The 23,410-nt window shown below is 36.5% G+C and overlaps 1 protein-coding gene across 6 annotated transcripts in view; it reads right to left on the bottom strand.

The window, feature by feature from the left end:
• The window catches only part of STAT4 (signal transducer and activator of transcription 4), a 91,405-nt gene that overhangs the window by 34,150 nt on the left and 33,845 nt on the right, over positions 1–23,410 (bottom strand). For all 6 annotated transcript variants that reach the window (XM_047084150.1, XM_047084153.1, XM_047084151.1 and 3 more), the window contains exons 4-6: positions 3,574–3,672; positions 1,339–1,431; positions 385–463 (exon numbers count right to left, since the gene is read on the bottom strand). In XM_047084150.1, the coding sequence (XP_046940106.1) occupies positions 385–463; positions 1,339–1,431; positions 3,574–3,672 (271 nt within the window). The remainder of the gene's footprint in view (positions 1–384; positions 464–1,338; positions 1,432–3,573; positions 3,673–23,410) is intronic.

The following is a 23,410-nucleotide window of genomic DNA, read 5'->3' as shown; positions in this document are numbered from 1 at the left end:
TTACAACTTAAGAAATTATATTTAAAACACTCATTTAGGGATGATATTAGTAATTTCCTGATCATGCTAGGAACTATTATTACTTTTCTTAGTTGTGATAATGATCTTTTGATTCTGATTTCTCTTGAGCTGTATAATTTACTTTGGATTGGTTGGTACACACACACACACACACACACACACACACACACAGACACTCACACACAGAGAAACAGAAAGAGGGAAAAGGAGGAAGCAAAATACTCTCCTGCACTCTCCAAAACAAAAACAAAAGCACTTCACTTAGGGAAGTAGATCAATTTATCAATTTTGTCAGTAAAGAATAAGTCCTAGTCAGGTTGTCTTTATGCCCTAGGTAGAACTACAGACAAAATAAAAACTTACCCATTGTCTGAATTGTTTTATACCTGTAGTCAAATTCATCTTGCAGGTCTTCTAAATATTTGGTGTCTTGTTCTGTCATCTTTGTACAAAAGAAAACATAGTCTGTTGTTACATGTAAGCACATCAGGGAAATATCATCATCAGTGTTTCAAAATACACTATTTGGGGCTTTAGTCATGTCCTAGACGAAGTGTGTACAATCTACATTTCTAAAGAGCTAATTCCCATGAAGTTTGAATAGCACTGGAAGAACCAGACAAAATTTTCTTTTCATTTTTCCTTCCTGATTGTTTGAAAATCTTTCAGCATCTTGCCTTTTATCTCTCAGTTCCAAATGATGCTACTAATAACTTTTTTTTTTATTATTGGAGAATATGGATACCTTTTCCCTTTTAGTTCCCTACAACTCTGCATTAATGTATCAGTTATCTTTTCACTGAAAGGCTCTATTCTAATCTGCTGTACTTTATGACAATTCAACCTACAGTCCCTCTCTGCTTCTTAGAAAAATATCTATGCTTCCTCTATGTCTCCTGTTTGTTTATGTTTCAAGATTTCACTTTGCTTTTCTCCAAACGTGGTGATATCTTTCTGCTCAGACATAATAGGTATTAAGTGCCAAGATCTGGGCTAATGGCTTTCCTTACATCATCTCATTTGTCCTCACAACAAGCCTGTGGTGGTGGTTATCCTCACTTTTGCAGATGAAGATGCAGACATTACAGATGTGAAGGTTAGAGGCTTAGAATTTGGGGGGCAGGGAGCTCCAGTCTCCAGTAAATTGAAGTTGAAAAGTTTCCCCCAAAGAAATCTTTTCTAATATGAACATAGTGTGTGAGAGATAGTTATCTTATTGACAAGTTACCCTATGATTTCTGTATGTACTAGCTTTGGGGACATAAGAAAAAGAGGCACAGTTAGGGCCACCTTGCTAATTTTTCATGAAACACTCACCTGCACACTATTTCTAATGGCAGTCACTTTGTGCTCCACATTCCTCTGCCTTTCTGAAACTGAAGAACTTTGTAAGGATTTCTCCAAAGGTCCCTAGAAAAAAGATGTCTTGAACTTTCAGTGATGTGGATAAAACAAGTTTATAGCAAATGTAGCATATGTAGCATACTTTGAACTGAGGCTTGGATCAGTATGATATGGAACATTCTACAGCTATTAAAAAGCATGCTTTAGAAAAATATTTAATGACATTTAAAGTAGCACTAAGTTGTTAAGAAAAAGAGCAAATTATAAAAACACCATGTGTTTGTGATCTCTAGTTCTTATATATGTATATGTATGTAGAAATATATGGATATATGCATAGACATGTGAACTTAAGTACATATGATTGGAAGAACACACACTAAAATGTTGTCAGTGTATAAGTGAAGTTACGGATGATTTTATGGCTTAAACTTTTTTTCCTAACATTCTACAACAGACCTATTGTTACTTTCGAAATTCTATAAAATGAATACATGTAATTTAAAAATGAGTATAGTGGCTACGTTAAGTTGGACTTAAATTCAGAATTAGGGATGTTGAATCTGCTGGGATGAGATTTACTTTTACACCGGAACAAAAGGGAGCTCACTAAAGAATATCTGAAACTGTTAGCCTAGTTAAACAGAAAGGTGCTAACCAACTTTTCCAAGCACCATTTCCTGGCCATTCAAATAATCTAACATTGAGTGTTCCTCAGATATAAAGAAACTGAGTGCGTTCCTTTGGTATCAAAGTATACAGATACCCAGAGATGAGAGTTAGAACATCAGCAACCCCTTTACCTTATAGCTGGGCCAGGAGCTACGGTTAGAAAGGCTGATGACCTGACCAAGCAAATCGGGTGGAACCTCAAGTAGAGCCGATGCGGTTGGCTGGCAGTCAAGTGTTCTTTCAACTACACCACGTTCTTCAGATTGGAAAGTATTTATAAAGTTCCTTCTCTCTCATTTTGTCTTCAGTTATTTCTCTCTGTCTCTCACTCTCTCTCTCTCTCTCTATAGATCCATCCAGATATTTGTATATTGGTTTGAAGGTTTGAAATTTACAACAGTGCTTCTTTTATGGTAGCATGTGGTACCATGCTGTGGCATGCATCTGGCAGGTTATTTGTAGTTTCTAATTTGACTGATATCTGACATTTGAAGAGAACAACACACACACACACACACACACACACACACTCTACAATGACTAGAGACAAGAGGGATATAGAAAAGGAGAGTTGAGGATATATAAGAATATCATATAATAGTAGTCATAGAATCTTAATTTTTACCCAATTATGAATCAAGCTATATTTACTGTAGCAGCACTATACTTTAGATTTTAAATTAAATAAAAATGATACTGCCCTTCTTCATCTAAGAAAGAAGAAATTGTTAAAATTTCATACTTCTCCCAAAAGAACCATAACCTGACAATAATTAAATTTAAAAATTCTTAACAGTTCCAAAAAAAGATAGTTTTCTTGGGCTTTTAAAAATAAATATAGTGGTGTGATTTACTAAATTATGGAGATGTCATTTGGACAACTGATTACTTACATATTCTTTCCTTTTTATAAGGATTAACTGAAAAAGTATTCCCAAGGGCTTCATTCTTTCCTCTATGAGTCTTGGTTGGGGGCTCTGAATTCATTCAGGATAGGGTGATAAAATAGAATCTAAAAAATGGCAGGTGCAAAGTACATTGAAACAATCCACAAGCAGGTATTTGTGGAGTTTCTAAAAGATAAAGTTTTTGCTTGTGGAGTAGTTTTGGACTTGTGGGGTAGGAAATCGGGAGATATAGGAGGTTTTGAGCAACATCAATCCCTAAGGATAAACACGCCGAGGGAAGCAAAATCCAAATGGTAGTTAGGAATTCAACTAGGAGATAGTTAACTATATTCCCCAACTGGTGTTTTAAGATCGTGAATCAGAGGGTGACCAATGGAAACAGAGAAGAATGTATAGATAGGATTCCAGAAACAAACTCTAGACGGATGAGGTAATTATCTCAGTATGAAGGCAGGGACAAGGAACTACTCAAAAATGATCGTATGACCTTGATTCCAAGTGATCGTAAGGATGGTTGGCACCATTAGCATAGGTAGAAGGAGCTGGATGGGAAGAAGATAAGAATTTATCTGTCTCAGAAAAATTGAGTTCAAGGTGATAACGAGATCACAAGCTCAGAAAATATTACCTGAACGGGCATGTTGGCTGCAGCCAATATCCTCCTCTCTTCCCTTAAGCAGTTTGAAATGACCACAGCTACATGCATTGGATTTCCATGAAATTTGCCCTGAAAAAAGTGAGCAAAAACAACATAAAAGCTTAAATGTATACATCGTAAGGAAACATCACTACTTGCAAATCAAAAATAACCTTTCATTAAATATAAGAAATGACTTGGGATTTATTTCAACATTTGCCCTAAAGCCACAGAAACTTATATTGTGAATGAAACTCCTCTGTAGCATATTGCTGTGTCCTCAAAAATCATTTTTAATAGTTAAAGAGTTCTTGAACACTTCTGTAGGAAAGGCTCTGAACACACACTCAGGAGGTTCCGTTTATTTTATGCGTAAGGTAAGTTTTAGGTAAAAGAGTTACTTCTTTGTAAATTATTATGAACCAGGTGGTCCCAGCTGTTCACTTGTTAACTCTGTACTTTATGGTATGCTTCAACCATTCTTCCGTCCAAGCCTTTCATGTCGACTGGCTTGTAACTGTGAGTTTACTAGAGTGGAACTATCACACATTTCAGCAATAATATGTTTTTTTAAAATATTTATTTATTTTGAGAAAAATAGAAAGATTTATTTTGAGAAAATATTTATTTATTTATTTTGAGAGTGAGAGCAAGGGAGGGGCAGAAAGAGACAGAGAGAGGGAGAGCACTCTTGTACTGTCCGTACCGAGCCCAACAGGGCGCTCTGTCTCATGAGCTGCCAACATCATGACCTGAGCTGAAACCAAGAGCTGGATGCTTAACCAACCGAGCCACCCAGGCGCCCCTTAGCAGTAATACTTTTATCACACCTAAGCATATACATTTTTTATTACCTATGCAGACATTGGTGCAGACATTGGCAGCTGGCAGTCTGTGGGTTTAATTCAGCCACTAGGTATGTTGTGTAAGTTCAAATATTGTAATCCTTTCGGGGGAAATGTGTGCCCGATTGTCCACCACTGAGAAATCCAGGCACTGATTTACCTCACTTGCCAAGGCCCTGCAGGGGTCTGAGATGTCTTGGTTTATAGAACTATCTGCAACACCACCATTATTTTAGGTGTGTTAAACTTCTTTGTTACGAGGACTTTTCCAAGCCAGGGTTAACAGGATGCTTAATAAATGTAGAAAAGTATTTAGTTTCCCTCCACCCTCCTCTCTGAAGGAAGTGATAATTATCTACGAAACGGTCAAAAGGTCAATAACAGAAAAAAAAAAAACAGAATAACGACCCATAAAGTGGAAAATTGGCGATTAATCAAAAGTAAGATTATACAGATTGATAAACCAAAGGATCTTTCAAGGAAAGAAATGAGGTTGTAAACATTTTTATGACCTTCACTGCTGCCATAATTTTATTAGGTGATGCACATCAGTTGGGACTTTTATTTGTAAACCTAGGGTAAACACCAAGTTTCTGAGTTCCTGCTCTTCCATATTCTACAACCTGCAAAAACCTTTCTTCCCTCTTAAATCAGAAAGCTCCAAAAGAAAAAAAAAACAAAAAAAAAAAACAAAAATAAACTGACAACAGCCCATAAGGTAAAGAAATGAAAATGATTCTATTTCTTTAGCAAACATACCAAATTTCCCATTTCTGCATGCTGACAATTTCAGACAGTCTGTAGTTAGAAATTTGCTCCTGTTGTTAATTTTCCTATCTATTGATTTTTTACCAAATAACTCCTGTTCAACTTCCCAAGAAAGATAATGCTTTCTCATTTTGCCTTTAATTTTTAAATATTCTGGTTTTAAAAATAGAGGGTTTCTTCTTCTAGGGCTCATTTGGAGGCTCTGTTATTTATGTAAACTTGAAAACTCTTCCCAAGATCTGGAGTTCCGCTAAGACCCTGAGAATCACCATTATTTGTCTTTGTTTTTCTCACCCTTATGGGAGCTTTCCCGTGATCATTCAGATACTATCTTTCAACATTTCTCAGCTCTGTTGTGTACATTTTCATTTTCCTTTCCTGCTTGAACTATTTTACCTTCCCTTTCAGATTCAACTTCCCCTCATGTCTTATAAGGTTAAACTGTTTATTTTTCTCCCTTAGTTAAAGAGAGCACAGCATCACCATTGTTTTCATCTAGCCTATCTTTTCACTTTTCCTTCTGCATTTTTCTAACTTAGTCCCTCACTTAAATGTATGAGACAAAAACATCTCATGGAAAATTGATCACTACAGATTCAAAACCAAATTACTGCTTTTTATTTTGGTAAATATCAATGATGTACTCCTGTTCATCTTTCAGTTACCACGTGTATGAACCTTAAGAAAAAAGAAAAAAGAAAAGCAATCAAAACCGAAACCAAATGCAACCCAAACAAAACAAAATAAAAAACACCCCTGACTGTGTTGGTGGGAGGAAGGAAGGAAGATAACGCCAGAGAGAGAAAACTGCCCATTTTCTGTTGGGTGTGTGTCTGTCTTATATATGGGTAGCACATTATCTTCTGTCCTGTGGCTGTGCTTTCATAAGTGCCAATGAATAGAAGTATTTATTTTGGTGAAATCAAACTTATTAATTCTTCCCTTTATGATTAATGCTTTTTATGACTTAGGAAGTTTTTCCCTAACCTGAAGTCATGGAGGTTTTTTCCCTGTTACCTTTTTATCGTATTGTTTTTCACTGTAATTCTCTTGGAGCTTGTTAATAATGAGAGGTCCTTTTCACATTTTTCTATGTGGGTACCCAGTTCTGACAATATTTACTGACTTCTTTCCCCCACTGTGCTCTGCTGGGCTGAGTCTCATACATCAAGTGTCCACATGCGGGTGGGTTTGCTTCTGGACTCGATTCCATCTAGGATTCTACCTATCTCTGTTTTATCAACCAGCTATCTTAATTACTAGGGCTTTATAATAAGTTTCGACGTCAAGCAAAATAGGTTTCTTTGCATTTCCATATAAATTTTAGAACCAGCTTGTCTGCCTGCAGTCACGCACATGATCATGTTGAGAATTTAAATGTTGCTAAATCTTTAGATACATTTGGGAAACTTGGCATCTTTATAATTGTGTTCTAATCCATTTATTTGGGTCTTCTTTAATGTCTCTCCATTAAGCATTATAATTATCTATGGAGATCTTGCACATTGTTTTGTTAGGTTTATTTCTATATAACTGGTATTTTTGATAATAGAATAAATTATATCTTTCTTTCCTAATTATTTTTGCTGGTATGTAGAAATATATTTGACTTTCATATATTGAATTTGAATCTAGCAACTTAGCAAAAATCTTATTGACTCTAATAATGTGTGTTTTTTTTAACTTTTAATGTTTATTTATTTTTGAGAGAGAGAGTGTGAGCAGGAGAGGGGCAGAGAGAGATGGAGACACAGAATCGGAAGCAGGTTCCAAGTTCTGAGCTGTCAGCACAGAACCAGACGCGGGGCTCAAACTCACAAACCGTGAGATCATGACCTGAGCCTAAGTCTGACGCCTAACTGACTTGGTCACCCAGGCACCCCTCTAATAATGTATTTTTAATATCTCTTAACAATTTCTGGCAATTTATCTGTAAACTCTCTCAGATTTTCTACATACACAAATCATATCTTTTGTGAATGTTGATAACATTTTTCTCCCTTTTCTATCATTTAACTTCCATCAGGATTTTACCTTCATCCTACGTCTTGTTTAGAAATAAATGTTTTGGTTAATTTCCAAACATAGGGGTTTTCTACTTCTCTGGGGTTTTTTTTTTTCCCACTCATTTTTTATAGATTAAAAAATTCTAATCAGAGCAGATGTTCTGAGTGACTTTAACCACTTAAAATTTGCTGAGACTTGCTTTGTGGCCCAGCAGACGAACCTTCTGTAAATGTCCCATATGAGCTTGTGGGGAATGTGAAGTCTGCATGCAGTGCAAATGTCTTACACAGGCTCATTAGCCCAATGTGTGTCAGTTGTTTTGTTCAGATTTCTGCATCTCTGTTGATTTTTTTTCTGATTAATTTAATCAGTTATTGAAAGAGGCATGCTAAAATCTATCTTGTGGATTGTTCTCCCTAGGGTTCTCTCAACACACATTCAGACGTATTATATACTAGTGAGTCAATCCTGCCATTTCTGTGAACTGAACTTTAATGATGTGTTTAGCTTTGAAGCAAAAATATAAACTATGACATAATGCTTTTTATCACTTGGAAATTTTATTTTATCCTTATTGAAAGAACTCTGGATTTATTTCTATAGAGACATAAATATTTAAAATCACATATCAGCACTGTGCATATATAAAAAGGGTAATACATGTGAAGTAAATTGGTTAATGTATTCCTAAAACTTCATCACTTACTTAGAATTCAAATTTTCTGAATCTCTTTTCAACTTAGTCCCATTGGCATTCATATTATTCCATAAAATAATGCCCTCTGGGACATCAGGAATGTTGGTGATGCAGCATTTCTTTAAAGCGTGCACAGCTACTATCTCCATTCTGTAAGTTTTGATGCTAGCACTTTCTTGATCTTACCAGAAGGTCTCAATAGAAAACCTTCAAACAAGAACCAGGACTCACATTCCTTCTGCAAATGGTCCTTAAATGGTTTGTTGACTGAAACATTGAGGGGTTGTAGTGGCCTGGTCATGCCATCTTTATTAACAACCATATCACTATGCTTTTAGGTGGAATTATTCTTTAACTATTCAGAAACATGTCCATAAAATCATTGAGGACAAGAATATATAGTAGGTTCCTGGATGTCTATTCCAGAAGTCTACTAAGCAGTCCTCTATCAGCTGGACTGTCATCTATATTTTTTTGGTCCACTCAATAATATCTTTTTGTTCCTTCTTTCAAGATTTTATTTAAATTCAAGTTAGTTAAATATAGAATATAGTGGTTTCAGGAGTAGAATTTAGGGGTTCATCACTGACCTATAACACCCAGGGCTCATCACAACAAGTACCCTCCTTAATGCCATCCCAAATGTCTTTGAAGAAGTTCTTATTCTTAGACATTGTTTAAATTAAATTAAATATGGCAGTAACTTCAGCAATTGGCAGGTATAAGATTACAGTGACACACTGCTTGTCATAATCCAAACTCATACTCTTGATCCCTTTTGCACTGACAGTGTAATTTTAAGTCTCATCAAAGAAAACAAATTCCCCATCCCAGGCATTACCTATTTGATTAAACACATATTGAACTTTTTCCTCAATGGCATCATGCTGGAAGTTAAGTGCATTGTGTTCCAAATCAGCAGGAAGTTTCTGATAAATAGATACTATGCATCTTAAAGATCGTTCCATGCAATGCATGATTTGTTTATTCTAGTTTGCTGTTGCACTGATATTTCATTCCTCTATTGTGAGGAATTTGGCAATTTCTCTTCCCACTGTTGCTTTGTGTATGATAGGCAATCCTTTTGCACGAATCTCAAAAACAAAATGTAACACAACTTCTTTTACCTGTGTGCATCTTCCTTTGGTTCATCCTGTAAAGCACTTTACTGTTACTTTCCATGGAAATATGGAATTTAGGATCATCCATCCAGTGACAAATAATTTGCTTAACAAATATCACATTTATACCCTGCTGACTTGTTCCCAACCCATTTTGCATAATTGATAGCTATTTGCTTCAATCCTAAATCAGTATTATACTAATGACGCTTTAAGCAGCAATTAAACTCAACATATGCTATGCCAACAGTGCACATAATTCAACTGAAGTGACAACAATGCGAATAGCTATGACCGAGTTTCATATCACAGGCAATGACAATGACATTGTGTTTGCCACCTGACAACCGTAATTAAGAGATGCTACTGATTATAAGATGCATTTTCATTTCAGAGATTAAAATGCTGAAAAAAGGTATTTTAGGATTAATGAATATGCTGTTTTATTCTTTTTGCTACTTTATGCCAAATTCTTTGGCTTTCCTTCAAATTCCTCTTCTCCAGCCCTTCCATTTAATTTCTAATTTTGACTTGTCACTTAAAAGTGAGTGGGGCGCCTGGGTGGCTCAGTCGGTTGAGCGTCTGACTTCAGCTCAGGTCACGATCTCGCGGTCCCCGAGTTCGAGCCCCGCGTCGGGCTCTGGGCTGATGGCTTGGAGCCTGGAGCCTGCTTCTGATTCTGTGTCTCCCTCTCTCTCTGCCCCTCCCCCATTCATGCTGTGTCTCTCTCTGTCTCAAAAATAAATAAACATTAAAAAAAAGTTTTTTGAAAAAAAGTGACTAGTTAATCTCCTTGTTTTCTCCCAAATGGTCCAAGGAGTACCAGAATCAGAGGTAAAGGATATGAGAAGTCTTGCTCAAAATAATCTCCTCCATTCAGGTGGCACAGAATCTGAGATTTCACAACTAGACATTCATTCACTCCTTTGAGTTCTTTCTCCAAGGATCCCCTTTAAAATGCAAACACATGAGGAAGAGTTAACACTACATTTAATTAATTGCCTCTGCATTGTGAAAGAAGAATAGGATGTTGTTTTCTGGCTGCAGTCAATGACTTGGCAACTACAGGATGAAAATAATGAGTCTCAGGTCAAATAAAGGGGGAAATTTCATGAGAGCCTGGAAAGAGGGAGGCAATAGGAACCAAAGGGGATGTAGGATTCTGAAGAAACATGTAATCAACAACTGTCTGAGCCTGGGTTCCTCCAAAAGCTAACCCTGAAATAAGAATTTGAGTGCAAAACGTATAATTGAGAGTTGATCCCCAAAAACAGTTATGGGAGGGGGATAAGTGAGACAAAGAAAAGGTATCCAGTAAACCAGGTGTTATCAAGCCATTGGCTAAGATGGGTTAGGAACCAGTGGAGAGAGCAGGTGACAGAGCTATCTACCAAGGGCTTTGGGAACTGGAGCATTTTTACACCAACTCTTATCTTCATTAGCCCTGAAGCAAAAAGAAAAAAAAATATATATGTTTATATATACAGATGCTAGCACTTATCACTCCACTAGATTAAACTGAAATGATGGGGCCCAAGGGGATATGGGTAGGGCACCCCTTGGTTCTGCTATACCAGCTCTTCTTCTAACCTCAATTAGAGAAATTTTGACTTCTCATTGTTTTTAACTACCTATAACCATACTGCACTCAAATGTTGATATTTCCTCTTTTATGGTGTCTCTGGGATATGAAGCAGTTGTCTCCAATTATGGAGTCAAATGTTTTCATTCACACTTTTATTGGCAATCTGCAATCTACTGCACACTTCTGGTTGCCAATGAGCTCTTTCCCCTTTTATCATCCCAAATAGTGCTCTTAAATCATTTTTATCCTTGCCTCTTACCAGTGCCAAACACAGTGGCCTGTTTCTACTTGACAACATGTTCTCAGCTTCAGCCTTTTCCTATTTCCTTCTCTTTGTTCTGGGCACATGATTTTTCTTAATAGCTTCTACCTAGTATTTTCTCACTAGAATCATAAGAACATGTCTATGGCAGAAAAATCCCAATCAATTTGAAGAGCTGACCTAGTTGTCTTAAGGCTGATTAAGATGTAGAAGGATCAGTCTAATAGATTTAAAAAGCAATTATCTTCCAGGATAATTAAAACAACCACGAGATACCACTACACAGCTATTGGAAAGGTTAAATCCAAAACACAGACCACACCAAATACTGAAGAGGATGTGGCACAACAGGAACTTTCAAATGGTACAGCTACTTTGGAAGATAGTTTGGCAGTTTCTTACAAAGTTAAACATACTCCCACCATATGATCCAGCAATCATACTCCTATTTACCCAAATGAATTAAAAACTTAGGCTCACACAATGTGGGGGATAAGATTAGGAATCCCCTGGGCTTACACCAATGGGTTAACAACGCATAAAGAAACACAAAGCCATAAAATGCTCACACCCGAGTTTGGGTAAACCAGATTGGCACCCAAGAATATGGGGTGCAAAGGCACCCCAAGAATAGGGAGGCGCAAAGACACCCCAAAATAGAGAGGGGGTGAAGAGCCCCAGAATAGACAGGAAGAGGCAAAGGCCTAAAATAGGAATGGTGCAAAGGTACCAAATACATAGGTATATGAAATAAACAAGATTAGATATTCAGGGTGGAAGCACCCCCAATTTAGTACTGTAGCAGAAAGCTACTTTCACAGGAGAATAGGGCCAGGTTAGGTAAATTGGTGAATTGGACTATGGACAGCTGTGCTGCAGGCAAAGCAGCGCAGAGCGAAGATGGTTAACAAAAGAAAAGGTGCCTTATTAACCCTGAGGTTACTCTCCCTATCTGTCTCATCCCCTAGGCTAGCTAAGATAAACAGAGGTGCTGCCTCATGTCCTCTGTAAACAACATTCCTCCCCGACTGTCTGGCGCCCAGATTTTGTTTTGTATTGACCCAAACCCCAAACACTGTATGTCTTCAAAACCCTCCTCTTCCTTCATGCCGCCAAGTTAATGTTCACAGTTTCTTTGTCTCTTTGTGCATGCCCATCACGTTTGTAAGCCTTCTGATCTGAATAAATATGGGGCAAGGACCCTTATTCAGGGCTCTTGTCTTTTCCCAGACATCAGTCATCTCTCACTTTCAATCCTGCATCCCGCTCTCTTGCTAGACAAGAGAGAACTTTAGACCCAGAGTCTACGACAACACAAAAGCCATGATACGATGCGGTGTCTGGGTGGCTCAGTCAGTTAAACCTCCCACTTCCGCTCAGGTCATGATCTCATGGCTCATGGGTTCGAGCGCTGAGTCAGGCTCTGTGCAGACAGCTCAGAGCCTGGAGCCTGCTTCAGGTTATGTTTCCCTCTCTCTCTGCCTCTCCCCTATTCACACTCTGTCTGTCTCTCTCTCAAAAATAAATAAACATTGAGAAAATAATTTTTAAAAAATTAAAAAAAAGCCAGGATATGAATGTTTGTAGCAACTTTATTCAAATTATCAAAACTTGGAAGCAACTGAGATGTCTTTCAGTAGGTGAATGGATAAACATAATGTGGTACATCTATACGATAGAATATTATTCAGTGATAAAATGAAATGAGGTATCAAGTTATGCAAAGAGAAAACTTAAAGCCATTGCTAAATGAAATAAGCCAATATAAAAAGGCTAGGTACTGTAAGGCAAAACTATGGAGACAGTAAAAGAATCAGTGTTTTCTAGGAGTTGCGGGGGTAGGAAGGGAGGGAAGGAGGAATGAAGAACAGATGGAACACAGGATTTTTAGGGTGGTGAAACTTTTCTGTATGAGACTGTAATGGTGGCTACATGATATTATGTGTTTACTGAAATTCACAGAACTATGGAACACAAAGAATGAATCCTAAAATAAACTATAGACTTTCTTTAATAGTAATGTATTAGTGATTCATCAGTTGTAATGAATGTGCCACACTGAATGCAAGCTGCTAATGACAGGGGAAACGCACTGACACGGGGGAAGGGAGGCTAAGGGAGTAGATGGGAAATCTCTGTACTTTCCACTCAGTTTTTCTGTAAACTTAAGACTGTTCTACAAAAATCAAGTCTATTTTTTAAATTGTCTTATTGAAGTCACAGGTCTCACACATCCTTATGCTATTTCTTTTGCCGGGAATGAACAAAAGCAAATGAATAGAGTGGCTTGCCTCTCCTGTTCAGTTAGCTTTATTTTTTAATTTTTTTAAAGCTTATTTATTTATTTTGAGAGAGGGGGAAGGGCAGAGAGAGAATCCCAAGCAGGCTCCGTGCTGTCAGCGCAGAGCCTGACTCAGGGCTTGATCCCACGAACCCAACTGTGAGATCATGACTTGAGCCAAAATCAAGAGTCTGATGCTTAACCAACTGAGTCACCCAGGCACTCCCTTGTTTAGTTAGCTTTAAATCCTCTCATCACCACAAAGAGTTTCTTGATGAAAGAGAGGTGAGGTACAGATTCTCCATGGATGGAAACGATTAATGCCTTATTTCTATTTATGCTGATAATAATGCATCCATCTTAAAATCCAGTAGCTAAAAATTAGCTGCAGGTATATATAGCTTGTCTTAGCTTACTCTTTTAAATGAAAAGAAAACACTTCTTAAAGGAATCAAGTATGTCTTCTATAAACTCTGAGTATATTTCCTAAACTATGTTCTATGTCTGTGATGGCTCGACTCATCCTGGACAATTGACTCTGTGAAGCTGCCTGAGAACTCTCTAAGAAACTGAGGGTAACTGGGTTTGTGACGGTGGCTGTGTGACCTTAGGCAAGTCGCCTTTTAACCTTTATTACTTTAATTGTCCTATTAGTCAGTTGGGGAAATAATGCTTGCCACTCATCACAGAGTCACAGTGAGGAGCATGGCAGACATTTGAGAAAGAGCTTTGTAATCTGTAAAGCACTCTGTAAACATAAGGAGTTTTCTTTGTTACCTCCTGGGGGTGTTAGGAGAGCTGAAAGCTCATAATGGCAAGTCACAGAAGATAAAAAAATCTTCCTATTAATAGGTTTCACAGAAAGGAACAAAAAAAAACTATTATAAAAGCAATGAAGACCGAGCTATGCGAGCTATGTTCTAGGAAGTATATTTACATGAATATAAAGCCCTAGAAAAAGGAAGACTATGTATTTGGGGCTTTCGACACATCAGACAGGAGGGACTTCCTTGTCTTTTCTTTAGGACTAACTTGTGCATGCACACAAACACACTAAAAGCTGCTTTGAATTAAAAAAAAATTAACCCACAAGCTCGTAATTAGAAATAATAATAATATAGTGCTTTCACCTCAGCATAATTCATATAATCTTTGGAAGAAAATAACTAATATTACACTTTCTATGCATAGAAATAAAACCTGGAATGAACACATCACACTCTCATTAATGATTATCCTTGGGGAAATGGGATTGGGAGGAATGGAAATTTTACTTTTCCCCAATTCTTTGGTATTAGAAGTTTTAAAATAATTAGCATGTGGAACTTTTATGATTAAAATGAAACAAGAAGTGACAGATTACACGTATATAGTTCATATCAGATCTTTCTCTTTGCTTTATTTCAGCAAAGGTTTTTGTAGAAGATGAATGTTGGCTTTGAAACTTTGTCATTCAGTGAAAAGAGGAAGAAAGAGTTGGAGGCTAGTTAAATCATTAGGATGACTAAAATTCAATGCTCTTTGGTAATTCACAGCCCTGTAATTAAGAGATAAATGAACTGCTTAATTCAGAATGACAGGAAGAACACAAGGTAAATGTTAACAAACTCCACTTACTATTTACATGTTTGAACATAACAATAATGGAGCATGCATGTTATTGAATACCGATTACATGCAGGGTGCTTTATACAATTTGTTTTTAATGCTGACAATAGCCTGCAAGGCACATATTAGGAAGCCCAGGGCTTAAATTATTTGTGAAAAGTCATGGAACTGGGAAGTTAGAGAGAAGAAACTCTTCAAATTGGGTATATTTTATTCGATAAACGATGACCTTTCTAAATCATTGCTACCTTTTAAAAAAATGCATTCCTCCTTTATTTAGCCAAACCCCTTGAGCCACAGCTGCATTTTGTTTTATTTTCCCTGGAAATTAGAATAGTTTCTTTGATAAATCTGTTCAAGGACTAACCATTCTTCATGAAACCTCAAGACAGCTGCCATGGTGAAAACAAACCAACCAACAGAAAATGAGCCTGTGTTTGGTTACAAGATTATTAGATGACTTCCTGAGACAACTGGGGCCTTAATACCTGAGGCAGTTATACTTGCTTTTGGTAGAGGTAATCTGCCGTGGACCCTGGGTGTCCCTGCATGATCTGGCTGGATATGGCAACAGTGCAAGGCCCTGACAATTCTTTTACTCATCTCATTTTTCAGAGTTGTATTTGTAGCAGGCAACCTTAATGAGGTAAAGGCTCCCTCAGCTAAAGAGCAGGCTTGATTCTCTACCTATAAAAAACAGTGAATTCTTCAAGTTCACTGTTCTTCCCCTGTAACGCCGGATGGGATCCTCACCCAGGATAAGCACTATCATTGGTAGTGAGGCTGCCTTGGGGAGGCTTGAACCATGAAAGCTGTCCCCTGAGTGGGTTCATACCCACGCTGAGTCTCCAGCTTTCTGTGTAGTAGGACACATCTTTTATTGATGGTAAAAGAGTCAGGGTCCTGTGTTTATGTCTGGTGGGATCCTTTGGTCACCCTTTTACCACTACTCTTGTGATAACAAGGAGACATCATTATCATAGTTAAAGAGTATTTAGACAAGAGTATAAAGACAGGAAAATGGAGTATTAAATGTAAATCTTGGTAAAGAAGGTATACACACATCTCTCCTACTGATGATATAACTGTATGTACAGTAAAAAAAAAAAAAACCCAAGAGACTCTAATAAAAAATGCTAGAAGGAATAAACAAGATGACATTTTTTTTTCTACAATGGCAATAACCTCTAGAACTAGACATGGGGAAAATGTTACAATCAGAACAATAAGAAAAATAATTTTTAAAACAGGAATACATTTAACAAGAAAGGTGCAAGTCATATGAAAGTCATTGAACCAGAGTCATATTGAAGACTTTGAACAAGATCTAAGAGGGCATAAACTAAAAACATAACACAGAACAAACAGAGTTCCAGAATGTGACACATAGTATCATAAAAATTTTAATTGGCCCAGTTTGAATACATATATTTAATGCAGTTGAAGTTAAGACTCCCAAGAGTTGCTTCGAGAGGGTTTGGGTTGAAGGGAAGAGTCAATGATGTCCATAAGAAAGAAATCCTGTACAACAGTTAAGAAATGACAAAGGCTAATTTTTCAGTGCTTAGCATATACCAGGGAATTTTCCAAGTGTTCTATGTTTTGCTCCAGTTAATCTTCACAACTGTTTGTGACAAATATTATCATCCCAATTTATCAGATGGGTAAACTAAGATATAGAGATGTTAACTGACTTGAAACCAGGATTCAATTTGACACCAGAGTGTGTGCTTGCAATCAATTAACCACCAGATCATTGTCTCCAAGTTGGGGGAAGGAAGGCTTGTCATACTAGGTATCGACATACACTATGACTTGTAGCATATGTCTAACTCATAAGTATACATTATAATCAATAATACTGACATATAACTAATCAGCAGAGCATAACAGAGAGTGGTGGAGAATTATCATATGAGAAAATTAACATAGAAAGCTGGTATTTCAGTTCCGTAGGATTATTAAAAAAAATCTTGCTGGTATACTTGTCTATCAATCCAGAAGAAGAAATTGGATTTCTCTAAGAATTCTATCTAGATGAAAGACTGAATTTTTAAAAAATGTTCGAATAAAATTTAGGAAAACTTGTATAATTTAAGAGTTGGGAGACTTTTAGCCAATGGCAAGATCCCCAGAAACTGTATGAAAAAGATGGATTTTTCACTACATTTAAATATTTTTTGTATGGAAAAAGATGTCATAAATCCAAAAGGCATATTAGACTAAGGAAAATATCAACTCATGTGATAGTTATGTACTGTGAAAGATATTTTTAAAAATATTTAAACATTTTTTATTGATGTGTAATAACCAGTGTTATATTAGTTTCAGGTGTGTAGTATAGTGATTCATCAATTCTATACATTATTCAGTGTTCATCATGATAAGTGCACTCTAATCCCCTTTATTTCACACCCCCCCCCATCTCTCCTTTGGCAACCACCAGTTTATTCTTTGTATTTAACAGTCTGTTTTTTTGGGAGGGGGTTGGTCTTTCTTTTTTTTCTTTGTTCACTTGTTTTGTTTCTTAAATTCACATATGAGTGAAATCATATGGTATTTGTCCTTCTTTGTCTGACTAACTTCACTTAACATTATACCTTCTAGGCCCATCCATGTTCTTGCAAATGGCAAGAGCTCATTCGTTTTTATGGCTGGGCAATATTCCATTGTACGTATATACACCACATCGTCTTTATCCATTCATCTATGGATGGACACTTGGGTTGTTTCCATATCTTGGCTATTGTAAAGAATGCTATTATAAACATAGAAGTGCCTACATCTTTTTGAATTTAGTATTTTCATTTTCTTTGGGTAAATAGTAGTTAAATTACTGGGTTATATTGTACTTCTAATTTTAATTTTTTGAGGAACCTCCTCACTGTTTTCCATCATGGCTGCACCAAATTACATTCCCAGTAACAGTGCATGAGGGTTCCTTTTTCTCCACATCCTCACCAACTCTAGTGAGGTGATATTGCAGTTTTGATTTGTATTTCCCTGGTAATTAGTTATGTTGAGCATCTTTTCATGTGTCTGTTGGCCATTTGCATATTTTCTTTAGAAAAATGTCTATTCAGGTCCTCTGCCCATTTTTAAATTGGATTATTTTTTTGTTTGGTGTGGAGTTCTGTAAGTTCTTCATCTATTTTGGATATTAATCCTTTATCAGATTTATAATTTGCAAGTATCTTCTTCCATTCAGTAGGTTGCTTTGTTGATGGTTTCCTTTGCTGTGCAAAAGCTTCTTATTTTGATGTAATCCTAATAGTTCAGTTTCTCTTTGTTTTCCTTGTCTTGGGAAACCTATCTAAAAAAAGGTTTCTACAGCTGATGCCAAAGAAATTACTGCCTATGTTCTCTTCTTGGAATTATATGGTTTCAGGTCTCACATTTAGGTCTTTATTTTTATTTTTGTGTGTGGTGTAAGAAAGTGGTCCAGTTTCATTCTTTTGCGTGTAGCTGTCCAGTTTTCCCAGCACCATTTATTGAAGAGATTATCTTTTCTCCACTCTATATTTTTGCCTCCTTTGTCACAGATTAATTGACCATAGAAGCATGGGTTTATTTCTAATATATAAAGAATCCTTTGGTATTGATGAGAAATCCCAATAGAAGAAAGTAAATAGGAGATTGACAAAAGAGCACATTCTAACAACCAATAAATGTGAGAAAGGATCCCCAGCCTCAGTCAGAGAAAAGCGAATTTAAGATAGAAAGAGAGATATTATTTCTCAACAATCAGGTAAGCCAGAATGAAAAGGAATGAAAATACCTACTGCTAATGGAGATATGAAGGAGAGGCTCCTCAGACACTTTACTGATGAAAATGTACATTCTACAACCTATTTGGAAAGCAACCTGACACCATCTCCTAAAATTTAAAGTACTTATAGCTTTGACTACTAAGCCCATTTCTAGGAATCTATCCCATAAAAGTAAGAGCACTAGCCCATAAGGATGCGTGTACAAGGTTGTTTGTTACAACACTGTTTATGATAGAGAAAAATTGGTGGTGAAGTGCTTGCTCACCCAGCAGGAATGGTTTAATAAACTGTGGCATGTCCACTCCACGGACCATTTGCTACCATAAAATCTAGAGATTTCTGTGATGTGAAATTTGGAAAGCAGAGAAATGAGAACTAAAACTTCATTTTTGTAAATGACAAAATCTTGACTTCTCCATTTACAAAATTCCACAAATACACATAATATATCTGGGGATAAATCGAACATTTTCCCATGTTATTTAAGTAATCAGGTATAGGTACGGAAGAGCACACGTTGGTTAACAATGATATCTTGGGGAGTGATGGCGTGGATAGAGATAAGGGGAAAAAGAGAAAAAGTTTACAATAAAAAGCAGCATGTATCATACCTAATTTATGGTAAATTATATGAGTGTGTATGCAGTAAAAGCATGAAAAGGCAGTGACAAAAATGTTCACGGTGGCTTTCTGATTTTGGTGGAATTTCAGGGGATTTTTAGTTTCTTCTTAGACTTTTCATTATTTGATTTTTACAAAGTTTTGTGTTATTAAGCAATTGGAAAAACATTTTAAAGCCATTTTCATAACAAAGATTCCACTAGTAAAAACTTTTTTATTAATTTACATATTGTGCAAAAAATCAGAAAAGTAGAACTCCTAAAGCGAGAAATGGAAAAATCATTCCAATCTGAAGAAATAAAATCATTCTCTGAAGATTGTTGACATTTACAAAGCAACCATCAAAGTGTCCCTGTACATTTTCCATTGAACAAAAGTCTGAAATCTATTTTGAAGTGCAACAGAAGTATTAATACAAACTATCCAGCAACTGAGAGAAATGGAAACTGAAAAACTGCTAATAGTTCATAAATAGTGGAAAGTGAGTGTCCAAATGGCCCATCACTCAACCATGAGCATGAAGCCAGGTCTCAGATCCAGTGATCTGAATGAATCCTAATGTTGGTTTGCAGATACCCAGGGTGACATTCAAAGTGATCTTTAGTCTGGCCTAAAATGCAAATCACACAAACATGTTTATACTTAAAGTATCTTTCTTCTCCCAGGGTACCTCTAGAAAAGATGCTAACTAGGTAAAATTTGTCCCTCGGGTGATAGAATCTTTGAAGCTGACCAGCTCTGGCTTCCCATGACTATTTCCACTTTCAGCTTCCATCAAAATGTATTGTCTTATTCCCTTAGCTCCTTGCTCATTTAGAGCTAATTAAACATTGTCACCTCTTTCTCCTACTATCTTGGATGCAACATCCTATCAGGCTGTATGGGTTTATTACCTCAGGGTCATGATCACTTGACATGCTGAACCAGCAGCATTTGAACATGGCCTTTGTGGAGGCATGGTTTACCCAGAAGAATATCCTGGAAAGTCCTCAGGATTTGGGGTCAGAAGTCAGGGTTTTACCCCAGCCCTGCTATTAACTATAACGCTAATTAAAAAAAAAAAAAAAAAAGCAATGTTACCTCTCTGAGCCTTGATTTCCTCCCATATAAAATCTGTACCTTTTCTACATTGTGAGAATCAAGTGGGATGTTTGTAAGATCACAGTCAATCATTAAACAAAGGTCAGTTATGTTTTTCTCTGATTGAAGAGGCAAAAATACCCTTTGAAGAAAATTTTCAAATGGAAAAATCACTAAGAAAATAATATCACCCATAATCACAAGATCTGGAGATGACTGATGTTAATGTTTTGGGGTACCCATTTAGTTTCTTTTCTTTGTATATATATTCACATATGTTTTACACACACTTTCAAAAATAAAATTCAGAGCACATCCTATATATCATTATGTATCTGTTCTTCCATTTAATGTATAATTATAATGTTTTTAAAACATTTACAACATCACTTTAGAGACGTTAAATGGTTACTCTAGTCCTAGCCTGATTTATTTAATAAATTCTCCACTGTTGGCATTTAGATTATTTACAATTTTCACCATTAAAATGATGTGATATATTGCAAACTTCATTAAATTATAGCATTTAGATCTTATTCATTTGTTTTTGCCTACTTGATAGGTCAGAAACTAAGAAAGTATCTCACCGCTACTTGATTTGTCTCATCCCTTCTAGTGTTTATTATATTTTTTACCTCACATGTTGATTTGAAATGATCTGTTGCACACTGATCTGTGAACGGTATTTGTTCACTTGAAATTGCCTCTTACGGTCGTATCATATTTATCCTGGTTATTGCTTTTGGGCTGGAATTTGGCACTAACAACCTCATAACCATCATGAGGATTAAATGAGATGTTGTATGTCCTTAATACTAAATAAATGTCAGCTATTATATCTCATTTCTATTTTATGATATTATTATAACATCATATATAGTGACCGTGCCTTCTTTTTGTCTGCATTTGCCTGATATATCTTTGCCTTGCTTTTTACTTTTGACTTTTCCAGCACCTCATTTTATGGGTTGCTTGTTAACAGCATGTTATTGAATTTTCTGTTTTGATTCTAAGTGAGAATCTTTTTATTTTTTTATTTTTTAATGTTTATTTATCCAGTGAGTTTATTTATCCTTTCCTGTGTTCAACACAAATTTAATTCTACCCCAGTTTCTCTTTTTACCTCCTGAGAAATCCTCCCTATCTTAGGTACCATCTCCTTCTTTTCATATAATGCTTTTGAATTTTTAATTTCAATCTACTTGCCTCTATCAGTCTTTGAGATCCATAGTCTTTTTTTTTTTTTAATAAAATTTTTTTTAACGTTTATTTGTTTTTGAGACAGAGAGAGACAGAGCATGAACTGGGAAGGGTCAGAGAGAGGGAGACACAGAATCCAAAACAGGTTCCAGGCTCCGAGCTGTCAGCACAGAGCCCGACGCGGGGCTCGAACTCACGGACCGCGAGATCATGACCTGAGCCGAAGTCGGCCGCTCAACCGACTGAGCCACCCAGGAACCTCTGAGATCCATGGTCTTAAACCTTGGTTGCTCTCCATAGAGACAGAGCAACTGTTACTTAGTATAGGAGCAGATGTTTGAAAAGGAAAGGTAAAAGCAGATCTGGTACTATTTTCAGGAAAAAGGCCTGCTATACCCAGTGATCTTTGTTTTTGTTTTGTTTTGCTTTTTTGTTTAGGCTCCTCACAAGTTACATTGATAAAATAAAGATAAAAGACATATTTAAATCCCCATGTAATAAATAAATTGATAAAATTTATATAAAAGACATATTAAATCCCATATAACAAGTAGGGAGTTTTTGGGGGTTCATCACAAGTTCCACTGGTAAAATATGTATAAGACATATTCAAATCCCTATATAATAAATAAATTTTAAAATGGTTCTTAAAATCTAACATCATGATGTATAACTAGCTAAAATCCAATTCTTCTCACTACCTGTTCTACCATTACCATCCTTGTTTAGTTTGGCTAAACGCCACAGCCAGAGTGACCTTGTTAAAATCAAGCCACTCCTCCACCAAAGCCACCCAGTGGTTCTCATTTCAAACTAAAAGCCAAAGTCTTTATACCTTCTGACCCAAGCCAAAGTCATGAGTAGATGGCACATGCTTCATACATCATATTCATGCTGACATGCTCTTTAAAAGAAAAAAGGAGGGGCGCCTGGGTGGCGCAGTCGGTTAAGCGTCCGACTTCAGCCAGGTCACGATCTCGCGGTCCGTGAGTTCGAGCCCCGCGTCAGGCTCTGGGCTGATGGCTCGGAGCCTGGAGCCTGTTTCCGATTCTGTGTCTCCCTCTCTCTCTGCCCCTCCCCCGTTCATGCTCTGTCTCTCTCTGTCCCAAAAATAAATAAACGTTGAAAAAAAAAAATAAATAAAATAAAAGAAAAAAGGATAGTTCATATAGCTATGACTCCCTTCTTCCAGTTGATCATAAATACACTGGATTATTTGAAATAACATTCTTTGTCTTCCAGATTATAAATCGAATCCATATCCACAGAATAAAATATATAAAAGTATATCTAGGAAAAGTATACATAGAGATACAAAAAATCATCCCTAATTTTACCTACCACAGAGAAGCATCAATAATATTTTCATGCCTTTCCTTCCAAGTTTTTAAAATTATTTTTTAAATATATACAGTATGAAATAAAATTGATATGTAAATTTGTATTCCACAGTTTTCACTTAATAAATAACACACCAGGATTATTTTTCCATGTCCTTAAACAGTCTTCAAAAACATGGTGTTAAATAAACGTACACGACTCAGTTATCTGCTTAGGCACAATCTGTGGAAACATTTCCCTCTTATGGACATTTGGGTTGTTCCTGATTTTTAAATATAGTATTTAATGATCCTTGCTAGTAGACGTGAACTGACAATAAGTAACCCCTAACTTCTGGAGCGGGATTTTGTTGGCATCAGCAGTGTGGGCTTGTAAGGGTCTGAGATTGGAGGTGGTATCACTGAACTTTCTGTGAAAATTGCAGAAGAAAGAGCAGGATAAACACCGTCAATCAGCTTTCTGTTCCTAAGGAGTTTTGGTAAGGTCATTACAGCCTCAATTGACTCATCAGTAACATTAGGAGTTGGAGTAAAAGGTGTTAGAACTCTAGCTCTCTTAATTTTTGTTTTGCTATCAATCTGTCTCAAGCCAAAAATAATTAGCCATCCATCAGAACACAGATATTACAAAAGAACTTGTAAC

Source organism: Lynx rufus, unplaced genomic scaffold (genome assembly GCF_022079265.1).
Source record: "Lynx rufus isolate CCGP_SWC_20201006 ecotype Redwood Valley unplaced genomic scaffold, mLynRuf1.p SCAF_2, whole genome shotgun sequence".
Taxonomy (NCBI): domain Eukaryota; kingdom Metazoa; phylum Chordata; class Mammalia; order Carnivora; family Felidae; genus Lynx; species Lynx rufus.
The sequence above is the reverse complement of the archived record's forward strand: the minus strand, read 5'-3'. Positions and strand labels throughout refer to the sequence as shown.